Genomic DNA, 13,772 nt, shown 5'->3' with positions numbered 1-13,772 from the left:
AGACATTAACACAGACTGATCCACGGCCTCTCACAGGAACCTATACGTTGCACCTTGTACATCATATTCTTACGGTCGATAGCATAACATGAATGATTTTAAATAAAGGACAGATACACGACAAGGAAACTGTACTGGCGGCGTTGTGTCGACTTTCCAAAAAATGGCTCTGAACACTGTGGGACTTAACATCTGTGGTCATCAGTCCCCTAGAACTTAGAACTATTTAAACCTAACTAACCTAAGGACATCACACACATCCATGCCCGAGGCAGGATTCGAACCTGCGACCGTAGCGGTCGCGCGGTTCCAGACTGAAGCGCCTAGAATCGCTCGGCCACCCCGGCCGGCTGCGACTTTCCAAACTACCCCTCGAAAGTGATTGACGGCCTCTACATTTAAACTCATATGTCACAGTGACCGAATTGTTAATAACTCTGCGTTCAATTTCTAGCGATTCCTCACTTAGCACACAAGTACCGGATCGCCGTTTTCGGTGCTAGCAACCCCAGAAGTTGCGGTCCATCATCCAAAATTTGTTTCCCAACTCAAACAAGCATTGTTACTCAATCATTATGTGGTACCCAATGCACGGCTGGGATGGAGAAGACACCACCGATCTACTGTAATATTATCCATCACAGCTGATATCGCGAAAAATTTTACACTAAGTCCAACACTGGCCAATCACGTGACAGAATGTTTTCCTAATTTCAGTATCATAGCTAAACCATACCCCCTCTACTTTGCAAGTTTCATTGCGAGTATTGATAGATGACTGCTCAGTACGCCCATTCACACTTAATTCTCGAACACATAAAAACGATCAAAGTGTACGAGACAACTCTATACATATTTCTAAGACCTCGCGCATAGTACTCGATCAATCTCTCTGCGTATGGCGGTCAAAGACCAATCTCGCCGTCTTAGGTTAAAAGACCATCCTCACCTGGGCATTGACCAACCTACCGTGCAACATCGCTACCCAATTAATCTTCAACCGAGCAGACGAATACAGCTACACTTCACCTCTCTTGACTGAATAGAGCTTTCATAGTCCTAACCCCTCCAAGTGCACCACATTTCTCGAGATGTAACCAAGTATTGGAGCATAGCACACCATATCGATCTATAGTAACAGATTTCAAAGTGCCTTAATGTAATAGCATACAAAATTAATTTAATATTTTCTTAACAGTTTCCTTACTGGCGGTTTCTGTGTTGTCTAGTTGAATGCAAATTCATTGCCGGTAACATTTTTCATTACAACGTGAAACAACGTCACACTTCTTACAGTACATTATTTTTATCTTAGAATACAGGGTCATTCAAAAGTACCTCTGCGGTTACAAAACATGATAGCGCGAAAGCTACAACATGTGCAGAAAATAGATACAAATCAGTGGATAGAGCACCTATCCAAGTTTTTAATTCACATTAAGCTGGTTCTATATGGGCAGCATTTCTGACACATGTAACGTCAGTATCTGCGTCCAGTTCATTAATGTCATTGTAAATCTGTTGACTGGGTGCGTATGTCAAGGCGTGAGCTGATTCAGTGTGACAACAGAGCGCATGATTTGTCTACATGTCGTGACCTGCGTGGCTTCTTGGCGTGCGTACTGCAACTACGCCAAGGGGTGTGTTACAGGTGGGAAGTTGGCAAGACCCTCTGTCCACTGATATGCGCCATTAACCTCCATCTCTTTTAGCTTTCACGCAGTCATCTTCTGATACCCAGAAGTACAGAGTGGAGCAGGGAATTATTCCTAATTTTAAGTTGGTACAGCGAATACTCACTACTCTACTGGAGCAGTAGAATAGTAAGGATGGGTTCGAAGGTCACAGCGGCAGTGGATGTTGGCAGTCGATGTTTACCATGCTACCGCTGCTAGTTGCGTGGTCGAGTGAACTACACTGCTGGCCACCGTAAATGCAACACCCTGAAGGAAGCATCCGAATCAAGTGAAATTTACACCATGGGTTTGCAGCGATGAGATATGCAACTGAGTAGAATTTCAGCGCAGACGCACATCACGCGCGCCTGTGGCCATTTAAGGCTTGGCGATTTCGGCGAGTGTACGTTCGGCACGTGTGTTTACCTTGTGGTTGTTTCACAAGACGATCAGTTATGCCTCGTACACAACAGCGAACATCGTTTGATCAAGTATCCGAGTTCGACAGAGGAAGGATAGTGGCTTACCGAGATTCTGGATTATCATACAGAGAAATCGCTAGTCGTGTTGGACGAAATCAAACAACAGTAATGCTGATATGTGACCGTTGGATGCAGGAGGGTACGACGGACCGACGTGGTCGATCGCATTCACCTCGGTGCACCACTGCACGTGCTGATAGGCAAATTGTGCGCATGGCAGTGACGGATCGCTCAGTGACATCCCGAACCATAGCACAGCACATTGCGTCTGTAACGCATCATCCAGTGTCTGCGCGTACCATTCGACGCCGTTTACAGCAGAGTGGTCTGTCCGCAAGACGTCCATTGCTTCGTCTACCATTGACGCAGAACCACAGACGTCTCCGTCGCCAATGGTGTGATGACAGACGGATGTGGACGGCAGAATGGAATGACGTTGTCTTTACTGACGAGGCACGCTTCTGTCTGCAGCACCACGATCGTCGGATTCGAGTGTGGGGACACCGTGGAGAGAGGATGCTGGACAGCTGCATTATGCACCGCCACACTGGTCTTGCACCGGGTATTATGGTATGGGGCGGTATTGGATATTACTCTCGCACGCCTCTAGTACGCATTGCCGGTACTTTAAATAGCCGGCGCTACATATCCGAGGTGCTGGAGCCAGTTGTCCTTCCTTACCTTCAGGGCTCGGCCACAGCCATATTTCAACAGGATAATGCGTGACCACACGTGGCACGAATTGTCCAAAGGTTCTTCGTCAATAACCAGATTGAACTGCTTCCCTGGCCGGCTCGCTCTCCGGATCTTTCGCCGATAGAAAACATGTGGTCCATGGTTGCTCAACGAGTGACCCAGATTACATCCCCAGCTGCTACACCAGATGATCTTTGGCAACGTGTGGAAGCTGCTTGGGCTGCTGTACCCCAGGAACACATCCAACGTCTCTTTGACTCAATGCCGAGACGTGTGGCAGCGGTGATCTCCAACAATGGCGGCTACTCCGGCTACTGATTCTGGCAGGAACCATATGTCACAGACGTCTGTAAACGTAATCATTTGATGCTTGGTCAACATGTTATCTACAAAATAAATTTTGTTGTGCTACCTCTTGTCTTTCTTGGTGTTGCATTTACGGTGGCCAGCAGTGTACGTACTTTTGATGTCGAAACCTATTTTCCTGAAAACCGGTCTATAGCTGCAGTACAGCATGCTACGCGTATTCGAGATCAAGTCCCCCCTCGAAACATTGTTTCCGACCGTATATCGATTCTGTTGTGGGTAGAGAACTTTCGTCAAAGTGGCACAGTTATCAAAAAGAGAGTTGGGGCACAGAGGGCCTCTAGAACACATGAAAACTTTGAGCCTGCAAGAAGGTCGGTGGTGCAGTCCCCCAAACGTTCTGTTAGCACGCACGCGACGTCACTTGCACTGTCTAGCCGTGCTGGGCGTCGGCTTCTCTTTGGAGACCCGAATTTCATCCGCATAAACTGGTGATCGCTCAAGAACTGCCACAACGGGACCGGCAACATTGATGACAGGCATGTGAAGACTTGACTGAAAACGTTCGTCAAGATGCGCTCACTTTCTTCAGTGTGGATGTGTTAACGAACAGAATATGCATTAGTGGTGTTGTGTGAAACCTGGGGAAATTCGTGAGATGTCTCTCTACAGTGATAAGGTCACAGTATGATGTGCCATCGGTGCTGAAGAAATCATTGGACCTTTTTTTTGGGGGGGGGGGGGGGGCGAGAAACTACCGTGGTGTTATCGTCAATAGTGGATGATATGTCAACGTGATCCAAAAGTTTTTTGAACCACAACTTCACCAAATGCATATGAGGCTCGTTTGGTTTCGCAGGATTGTGCCATAGGCCACGCTGCTCGACATTCGACGAATATTGTGAGGGAAATCCTTGCCTGTCGTTTGATCTCAAGGTACAGCGACATTCCATGGCCTTCCCGCTCGCCTGATTTAAGTTCGTACGACTTCCTTCTTTGGAGTTATCTCAAAGCTGAAGTTTATAAACGCCGCCCAAGGACCCTCCAGCCTTGAAGAACGCTATTCTCATTCAAACAGGACGTATTCCACAACATATGCTCCATATAGTCATGCAGTACTTTAAAATCTGGCTGCAGCTGTTCATTAACAACGACGAGCGTCACTTGTAGGATTTGATGTTCAAAAATTAAAAACACCAAACTTCCAACTGTACATTATTGAGGTAATAAAGAAATGTTTCCTAGCATTTTTAGTTTTTGTTTTATTAAGTTTTGTAGTTAGGTATACAGAAGAATGCTGAACATTAGATGGGTACAACACGTAACTAATGAGAAGGTACTGAATAGAATTGGAGAGAAGAGAAATTTGTGGTAAAATCTGATTATGAGAAGGGATCAGTTCGTAGGACACATTCTGAGGCATCAAGGGATCACCCATTTAGTAGTGGAGGAAACCATTGGGGGGGGGGGGGGGGGGGTTAAAAATCGTAGAGGGAGACCAAGAGATGAATACAGTAAGCAGATTCAGAATGATGTAGGTCGCAGTAGTTACACGGAGATGAAGAGGCTTGCGTGGGATAGAGTAGCATGGAGAGCTGCATCATATTAGTCTTTGGACTGAAGACCACAACACTAACAGTTAGGGATAATTCCCTGCCTCACCCTATACTTAGGAATAACCCTGCACTTTTATGTTTTCATGTTAAAATATGTGCTGGATGTATCAATAAACTTTGAGAATATTTATACAGTTTCTTCAATCCAAATGTGTTAGTGCTTCTGGTTTTTTCAGCAGGTTAAATAAAAAAATATTTTCCCTAAAATTTCTTGCGTATCAGTTTTACTGTTTTTTTGTTTTTGTAATTATCAGCAAGAATTTTACTTTGGAAAGTAGTTTGTCCTTTTCTAGACTAAGAAAAGGGATGCCTAACATTTTTTGGTATTTTTATTAACATTTTAAATTGTCATTAACCTGTGGTGCTGTACATAGGCAAGATGACCTCGACTCATCTAGTTTGGTGGAGAACTACAGCAGTGGATGGGCGTCATGTTGTTACAGATGGTGGGCCACGTGTCGGGGGCGCACGTGAACCCCGCGGTGACGCTGGGCCGCCTGCTGAGGGGCGGGTTCGGCGCGTGGGCAGCGGCGGGCTACCTGGTGGCGCAGCTGGCCGGCGCCCTGCTGGGCTACCGGCTGCTCCTGGTGAGTGCACCGGGGGAGGGCAAGTAGGGGTCTGGTGGGGTGGATGTGGTGGGCACTTGTGGCCTAGGACAGCTTGTGGCACGAGACCCGGCATTTGGGAGAGGGATCACTAGAATGGAGGCCGTAGTTATGCAAAAGGTGGGAGAATGGTGGTGTGCTGCAGGGGGGGGGGGGGGGGGGGTGAAGAATGAAAGGAGAATGGATACAGAGGAATGTGTCGGAATAATTTACGTCAGTACGGACTTCATTATATGGGAGGAAAAGCCTGTTTTGTTGCGAGAGAATGATAGCGAGCCACGATTGGTGGCAAGGGGAGTAACGATGAGATTATTAGTCCAGTTTTTAGTGTGTGTGGAACACGATGAACATGCCCTATGTGGACAAAAAGGGGCAGTAATTTTATCAGTTGTTAAAAGATTTTGATTGATTAGAGAGGTAAAGTGGATATGCCAACTGAGACAGAGTATATTGTGTTCGAAGATTTCGAGGGACTGGTGGAAACTGAGCGGAGTGGATACCCAGGTGTCCTTGGAGTCTTTAGCGGCGGCATGACTGAATAAAATCTCGTTCAGGCCTCACCAGTTCGAACAAAGTTCTCCAACTTTCGATGGCTACCTCGCGATCATTGTCAGGAGAAAAACTACTGACAGTCAGGCCTGGTTTTTTTCTTCTTTTTGTGATTTCATTCCCCTTCTCCATACGGGCAGGGAAAGACTGGCAGTGGCCCAGTACGCCGCTCTTCAGTCAAGAGATACACGTAATAAAAAGAGGAAAACGAGACATATAAAAGTCGATAAAGGTAGACATGAGAACATAGTAATGGGACACATAGGGAGTAGTGTTATAGGCCCTTTGCTGTTCCTTATCTATATAAACTATTTTGGAGACAATCTGAGCAGCTGTCTTTGGTTGTTTGCAGTTGACGCTATCGTTTATCGACTAATAAAGTCATCAGAAGATCAAAACAAAGTGCAAAACGATTTAGGAAAGATATCTGAATGGTGCAAAAAGTGAAAGTTGACCCTAAATAACGAAAAGTGTGAGGTCATCCATATGAGTGCTAAAAGGAGCTCCTTAAACTTCGGTTACACGACAAATCAGTCTAATCTCAAAACTGTAAACTCAACTAAACACCTAGGTATTACAATTACGAACAACTTAAATTGGAAGACACACATAGGAAATGTTGTGGGGAAGACTAACCAAAGACTGCGTTTTATTGGCAGGACACTTAGAAAATGTAACGGACCTACTAAGGAGACTGCCTACACTACACTTGTCCGTCTTCTTTTCGAATACTGCACACAGTGTGGGATCCTTACCAGATAGGACTGACGGAATAAATCGAAAAAGTTCAAAGAAAGGCAGCACGTTTTATATTATCACGAAATATGGGAGAGAGTGTCACAGAAATGATACAGAATTTGGGCTGGAAATCATTAAAAGAAAGGTGTTTTTCGTTCCGACGGAATCTTCTCACGAAATTCCAATCACCAACTTTCTCCTCTAAATGCGAAAATATTTTTTTGACACCGACCTGCATAGGGAGGAACGATCACTACGATAAAATAAGGGAAACCAGAGCTTGTACGGAAAGATATAGGTGTTCATTCTTTCTGCGCTCTATACGAGATTGGAATAATAGTGAATTGTGAAGGTGATTCGATGAACCCTCTGCCAGGCACCTGAATGTGATTTGCAGGGAATCCATGTAGATGTAGATACATGTACACAGAGACTCTCACGTGTGACAGTTAAAAAAAGTACACATAAAGTTAAAAAACACAGTGGGCAATGTGCTTAGTATGTAAAAAAAAACTGAAGCCACACACAGAACTTAAAAGTTGGCCGCAGAATTAAAACACTCCAGAACGACGACACTTAAAAACCTACTGCACGAGATGGAGCACACATCATGAAGAGAAAATCTGTTGGGAGGGACCTGCCGAGGGAGGGGGGCATGAGAGGAGGGAAAAGAGGGGCAAGTGGGGGCAGAGGGGCAGGGGGCTGGAGAGGGTGGGAGGAAAAGCAGGGGGGTCGGGGGCGCACCAAGGAGCAGGAGAGGGACAGGGTGGGAGATGAGGAGGGAAGGCAAGTCAGGAGGGAGTGCTGAGACGAATGGGTGCACTGGAAAGGGAGGGGGTAGAGGAGGGAGGATAAAACTGCTAAGGGGAAGGCTGGAGGTAAGCAAAGAGGGAGCGCTGACCGGGGGGGGGGGAGGGGGGCAAGGAGGTGTGGTTAGAGTTGGTAGGAGGGGTAGATATCAGGGCGAGGGGTAGGTGCTGAAAGTTTGAAAGTTGGGAGAGGAGGTTGAGGGTGTGGAGTTGGAGACAGGTCGGGACACCACGGTAAAGGTGCGGCAACGGGCTGGGGTTAGAGAGGACAGAAGACGTCAGGGTATGGGGGGGATTGAGTCTGTGGACGACGCATAGGGTGCAGATGTGTTCGAGGAAAAGGAGAAGATATGGGCTCGGGCCTGGCACTATTTTCCGCTTACATACCTACGATTACGGACGCTGGCACCAATCAGAGGGGGCCGAAGCGATGTGTGCACGGAAGGCGACTTTTGCAGCTCATAGCAGTGCCGGCCTGCTGCGAGACCGAGTGACGCCAGGTGGCGCGAAGGGCCGGCGCCACGTTTGAAACTGCCGCTCCGCCTCCCTGCAAGCATTAAGCACCCGTCGTTGCCTCCTTTCGACGTCCAAAGCCCACCCCCACACCCTACTCAGTGTGTACCGTTGGTCTCTGGTGAAAGTGTTGCTGTTCATTCTAATCTCAGCCACCTTTTTTATATCCGAGTCCCAGTATGTTGACACATCAGCCAAGCTGTATTTTGTGTTCGTTGTCGAGGCAATGCTCAGCTATGGCCGACTTGTGGAACTCCCTTTGCTTAATATGACTCTTGTGCTCGGTATAGCACTCCACAACTGTGCCAATTGTCTGGCCTACATACGCTTCTGGCCATTAAAATTGCTACACCAAGAAGATATGCAGATGATAAATGGGTATTCATTGTATAAATATATTGTACTAGAACTGACATGTGATTACATTTTCACGCAATTTGGGTGCATAGATCCTGAGAAATCAGCACCCAGAACAACCACCTCTGGCCGTAATAGCGGCCTTGATACGCCTGGGCATTGAGTCAAACAGAGCTTGGATGGCATGTACAGGTACAGCTGCCCAGGCATCTTCAACATGATACCACAGTTCATCAAGAGTAGTGACTGGCGTATTGTGACGAGCCAGTAGCTTGGCCACCATTGACCAGACGTTTTCAATTGGTGACAGATCTGGAGAATGTGCTGGCCAGGACAGCAGTCGAATATTTTCCTGCTGAAATGTAGGGTTTCGCAGGGATCGAATGAAGGATAGAGCCACGGGTCATAACACATCTGAAATGTAACGTTCACTGTTCAAAGTGCCGTCAATGCGAACAAGAGATGACCGAGACGTGTAACCAATGGCACCCCATACCATCACGCCGGGTGATACGCCAGTATGGCGATGACGAATACACGCTTCCAATGTGCGTTCACCGCGATGTCACCAGACACGAATGCGGCCATCATGATGCTGTAAACAGAACCTGGATTCGTCCGAAAAAATGACGTTTTGCCATTCGTGCACCCAGGTTCGTCGTTGAGTACACCATCGCAGGCGCTCCTGTCTGTGATGCAGCGTCAAGGGTAACCGCTGCCATGATCTCCGAGCTGATAGTCCATGCTGCTGCAAACGTCGTTGAACTGTTCGTGCAGATGGTTGTTCTCTTGCAAACGTCCCCATCTGTTGACTCAGGGATCGAGGCGTGGCTGCACGATCCGTTACAGCCATGCGGATAAGATGCCTGTCATCTCTATTGTTAGTGATACGAGGCCGTTGGGATCCAGCACGGCGTTCCGTATTACCCTTCTGAATCCACCGATTCCATATTCTGCTAACAGTCATTGGATCTCGTCCAACGCGGGCAGCAATGTCGCGATACGATAAACCGCAATCGCCATAGGCTACAATCCGACCTTTATCAAAGTCCGAAACGTGATGGTACGCATTTCTCCTCCTTACACGAGGCATCACAACAACGTTTCACCAGGAAACGCCGGTCAACTAATGTTTGTGTACGAGAAATCGGTTGGAAACTTTCCTCATGTCAGCACGTTGTAGGCGTCGCCACCGGCGCCAACCTTGTGTGAATGCTCTGAAAAGCTAATCATTTGCATATCAGAGCATCTTCTTCCTGTCGGTTAAATTTCGCGTCTGTAGCACGTCATCTTTGTGTTGTAGCAATTTTAATGGCCAGTAGTGTAGATGCTGCTGCACTCGCAAGGGTCACCATACACACTGGGCATACAAAGAGCTATGTGGTCTCCAACAGGGCGCAACATATCTCGTGTTTTGGGGACGGTTTCTTGTACACTGGATAACGAAGCTGGGATCCTGCCTCCCGCTCGACTAAAACATCTAAGAACTCCATCTCGATTGTAAATTTAATGTTGGGATGGACACTGTTCATGTGATCCACGAACTGCTGCACGTATTAGTAGCACAAGAGAGGATGGGTTGGAGGAATTCACTCTCTGTGTTTAGCTAGATTACTTGGTATCGTCGATCAGCATTTCCTTTTCTCTTTATCACCGTGTAGTTAGTTTTATGCTGTCCAAACAAATAAACTCATTCATTAGTTTGAGCACCTCATTTTCTAATCCAATTCCCGCAGAAAGACCTCATTTATGTGAACTGTATTTCATTTACTTTATTTTAGCTTTATTTATGTTCGTCTTTAATACGTTTTTATATACCATCCATTCTCTCCAACTGGTCTTCCAAAAGTTTAGTCAACTCTGACAGAACTGCAGTGGTATTGAAAACTGTGAAGTTTTTATTTCTTCTGCATCAGCTACAATTCACTTTCTCAATTTCCTCTTCCCTTCCTTTATTGCTTGCACAAACTACAGACTGAACAACATGAGGATGTCCGGATGAATTCAGAATTTTAGTGCTCACAGATGACATAACTTCTCCTACAAGGAGGACGTAAAGTGCAGCTGGCCTGGGTGACACTGTGTCGTTTCGACAGGCGGTGACACCGTCTTCAGCATCGTGCGAGTGCGCTACCGTGCCCGCGGCCGCACTGTCGCCTCTGCAGGCGCTCCTGGTGGAGGCGGCTGGAACGGCGGGTCTGGTGTTGCAGTGCCACGCCTCCTGGGATGGTCACCAAGCGGGCGTTGCCTCGCTCCAGTTCGGCTTCTACATGGCGGCCATCTCCCTAGCGTTGGTGAGGACCGGAATTTACATCGAGTATTGGTTACAAAATCAAAATATTAAACATGGCTGCGAAACAGCAACTGTGTAAACCTGAAGAGGTTAAAAAATCAACCAACCAGTTGCAAATAAAGGCTTATTGGCCCTTGACCTAGGTTTCGGCATTTGTAAAAAGAGCCGCTAGGCTTCATCTAATCTAATGTACCATTATGTGATGTAACAAGACCCACTACTTCCGAAGAAGATATTTTTACAAATATCTAAACCTAAATCAAGGGCTGATAAACCTTTACTTGCGACTGGTTGGTTGATTTTTTTAACCTCTCCAGGTTATAAAATCCTCTAGAGAGCATCATATTATTTATATTTTTCATATCGGAAGCAATACTCTTTACACTACGCAATAAATTATTTGTCGCACTCCGAGTGTGGGTTTTGCAAGGGACTGAGCGACAGGGGCTCACCGTGTGTGGTGCTGATTGATTGATCGAAGTGAGAGGGGGACTTGATGCTCTCACATAATTCGCTCAGGTGGACGTATAACACCGCAGGGTAAAAAGGAGAGTAAGCAACTCAGCAGATACGATTAACTTCCGTTTTGTTCCGAAACTGAAATACATGTATGACTTTCCTAGCTGACACGCCTCTGCACCAACAGCCACGTCCTTGTGCACACACAGTGGCTGTTCACCACCGTTTTATCTGTGTCACAGGACCGCCTTTTAAAATCTGAGACTAGCAGAGCGTGCAGCCAAATAACTTATATCCAGAGGCTCCAGTCTAGCTGCGTCCGTGTCTGTCAGCGACTCACTTCATTACTGCCTACTTTCTTCTTCCTAACCACTCTTCTAATTCTGGACGTTTGGTCCTAAAGTTTCGTCTTGGTTTCCCATTTGACCCTGCCTGCCCCCGACACGACGTAATTTCGAAGACTTCTCGTCACCTTATTTGTTATCCTTCTTTCTGAGGCTGGTTGGAGGAATAGGAAGCCTTTCCTTACGTGGTCTTGAACTACGTCTGAGGCCCTTCATTGGCTTCCCATATCGTAGCATACCTCCACTGTCTTTCCCTCTCGCAATTTCTGCTCTCTGTCTCAGCTCTTACCCTCTTTTTTGTCTAAGACCCTTACTTCATTTATTCTGTTACATCATTTTTGCCTTTACTTCCTAAGGATCTTGCCTCATCTCTTCTGTCACCTTACTCATCCTTTATCGTCTCAGTTGTAGCCGGCCGGGGTGGCCGAGCAGTTCTAAGTGCTACATTCTGGAACGGCGAGACCGCTACTGTCGCAAATTCGAGTCCTGCCTCGGGCATGGGATGCGTGTGATGTCCTTAGGTTAGTAAGGTTTAAGTGGTTCTAAGTTCTAGGGGACTGATGACCTTAGAAGGTAAGTCCCATAGGGCTCAGAGCCATTTTGAAACAGTTGTACTTAATCAAACATAACAGTCAACGTTTGTACTCACAGGGATTGCGATTTTTTAACAACAGCATAAATATTTTTTTAAATGATAGTACCCTCCAATGTTGTTGCGTTGTTAATCTCTAGCAATAGGTACATCATGTGACTCTGCACCCGTAAATGAAGCGGCTTGAGCTTTGAACAAATTTGAGATATACAGTTTATTTCATTCCGATTTTATGTGGCAGATACTGAACAAGCCCGCTATTTGCCATACATTTTTGAACATCCACGGTCAGTCGCAGACCTAGCTGAAAAGTGGAACAAGCCTTGTGGGAGACATTGCCTAGAAATGAGCCGCATGTGATGCGAAGATTCGGTTGATGCTGGAGGAAGAGGTACATAAAACATTATCAAGGGACATAACATCCAGAATAATGAGGAAGACGTCAGAGCTTATCAAGAGATCTTTACTGGAAGGGAGCGACATTAAAAATCTCCTTCCTCGGGCGACTCGACCACGTACACTGTGTGATTAAACGTATCGGGACACCTGGCTGAAAATGACTTACAAGTTTGTGGCGCCCTCCCTCGGTAATGCTGGAATTCAGTATAGTGTTGGCCCACCCTATCTTGATGACAGCTTCCACTCTCGCAGGCATACGTTCAATCAGTTCTAGAAGGTTTCTTGGGGAATGGCAGCCCATTCTTCACGGAGTGCTGCACTGAGGAGAGGTATCGATGTCGGTCGGTGAGGTCTGGCACAAAGTGGGCGCTCCAAAACATCCGATCTATAGGATTCAGGTCAGGACTCTGTGCAGGCCAGTCCATCACAGTGATGTTATTGTCGTGTAACCACTCCGCCACACGCCGTGCATCACGGACAGGTGGTCAATCGTGTTGAAAGATTCAATCGCCGTCCCCGAATTGCTTTTCAGCAGTGGGAAGCAAGAAGGTGCTTAAAACATCAGTGTAGGCCTGTGCTGTGGTAGTGCCACGCAAAACATCAAGGGATGCAAGCTGCATCCATGAAAAACACGACCACACCATAACTGTTCGCACTACACACGCTGGCAGATGACGTTCACCGGGCATTCGCCATGCCCACACCCTGCCATCGAATGGCCACATTGAGTACCTTGAGTACCGTGATTCGTCACTCCACACAACGTTTTTCCACTGTTCAATAGTCCAATGCTTACGCTCCTTACACCAAGCGAGGCGTCGTTTGGCATAAACCGGCGTGATGTGTGGCTTATGAGCAGCGGCTCGACCATGAACTCCAAGTTTTCTCACCACCCTCCTAATTGTCATAGTACTTGCAGTGGATCCTGATGCAGTTTGGCATTCCTGTGTGATGGTCTGGATAGATGTCTGCCCATTACACATTACGACCCTCTTCAACTGTTGGTGGTATCTGTCAGTCAACAGACGAGGTCGGCCTGTACGCTTTTGTGCTGTACATGTCCCTTCACGTTTCCACTTTACTATCACATCGGAAACAGTGGGCCTAGGGACGTTTAGGAGTGTGTAAATCTCGCGTACAGACTTATGACATAAGTGACACCCAATCACCTGATCGCGTTCTAAGTCCATGAGTTCCGCGGAGCGCCCCATTCTGCTCTCTCACGATGTCTAATGACTACCGAGGTCGCTGGTATGGAGTACCTGGCAGTAGGTGGCAGCACAATGCACCTAATATGAAAAAACATATGTTTTTTCTGGTATCTGGATACTTTTGATC

The 13,772-nt window shown here is 46.8% G+C and overlaps 1 protein-coding gene across 1 annotated transcript in view; it reads left to right on the top strand.

Annotated features, from left to right (window-relative positions):
* LOC124594665 (lens fiber major intrinsic protein-like) overlaps positions 1-13,772 on the top strand; it is a 53,766-nt gene that overhangs the window by 17,548 nt on the left and 22,446 nt on the right. The window contains exons 3-4 of the mRNA XM_047133035.1: positions 5,220-5,363; positions 10,444-10,641. Coding sequence (XP_046988991.1) covers positions 5,220-5,363; positions 10,444-10,641 — 342 coding nt within the window. The remainder of the gene's footprint in view (positions 1-5,219; positions 5,364-10,443; positions 10,642-13,772) is intronic.

The sequence above is a fragment of the Schistocerca americana genome, chromosome 2 (assembly GCF_021461395.2).
Source record: "Schistocerca americana isolate TAMUIC-IGC-003095 chromosome 2, iqSchAmer2.1, whole genome shotgun sequence".
NCBI lineage: Eukaryota > Metazoa > Arthropoda > Insecta > Orthoptera > Acrididae > Schistocerca > Schistocerca americana.
The sequence above is the reverse complement of the archived record's forward strand: the minus strand, read 5'-3'. Positions and strand labels throughout refer to the sequence as shown.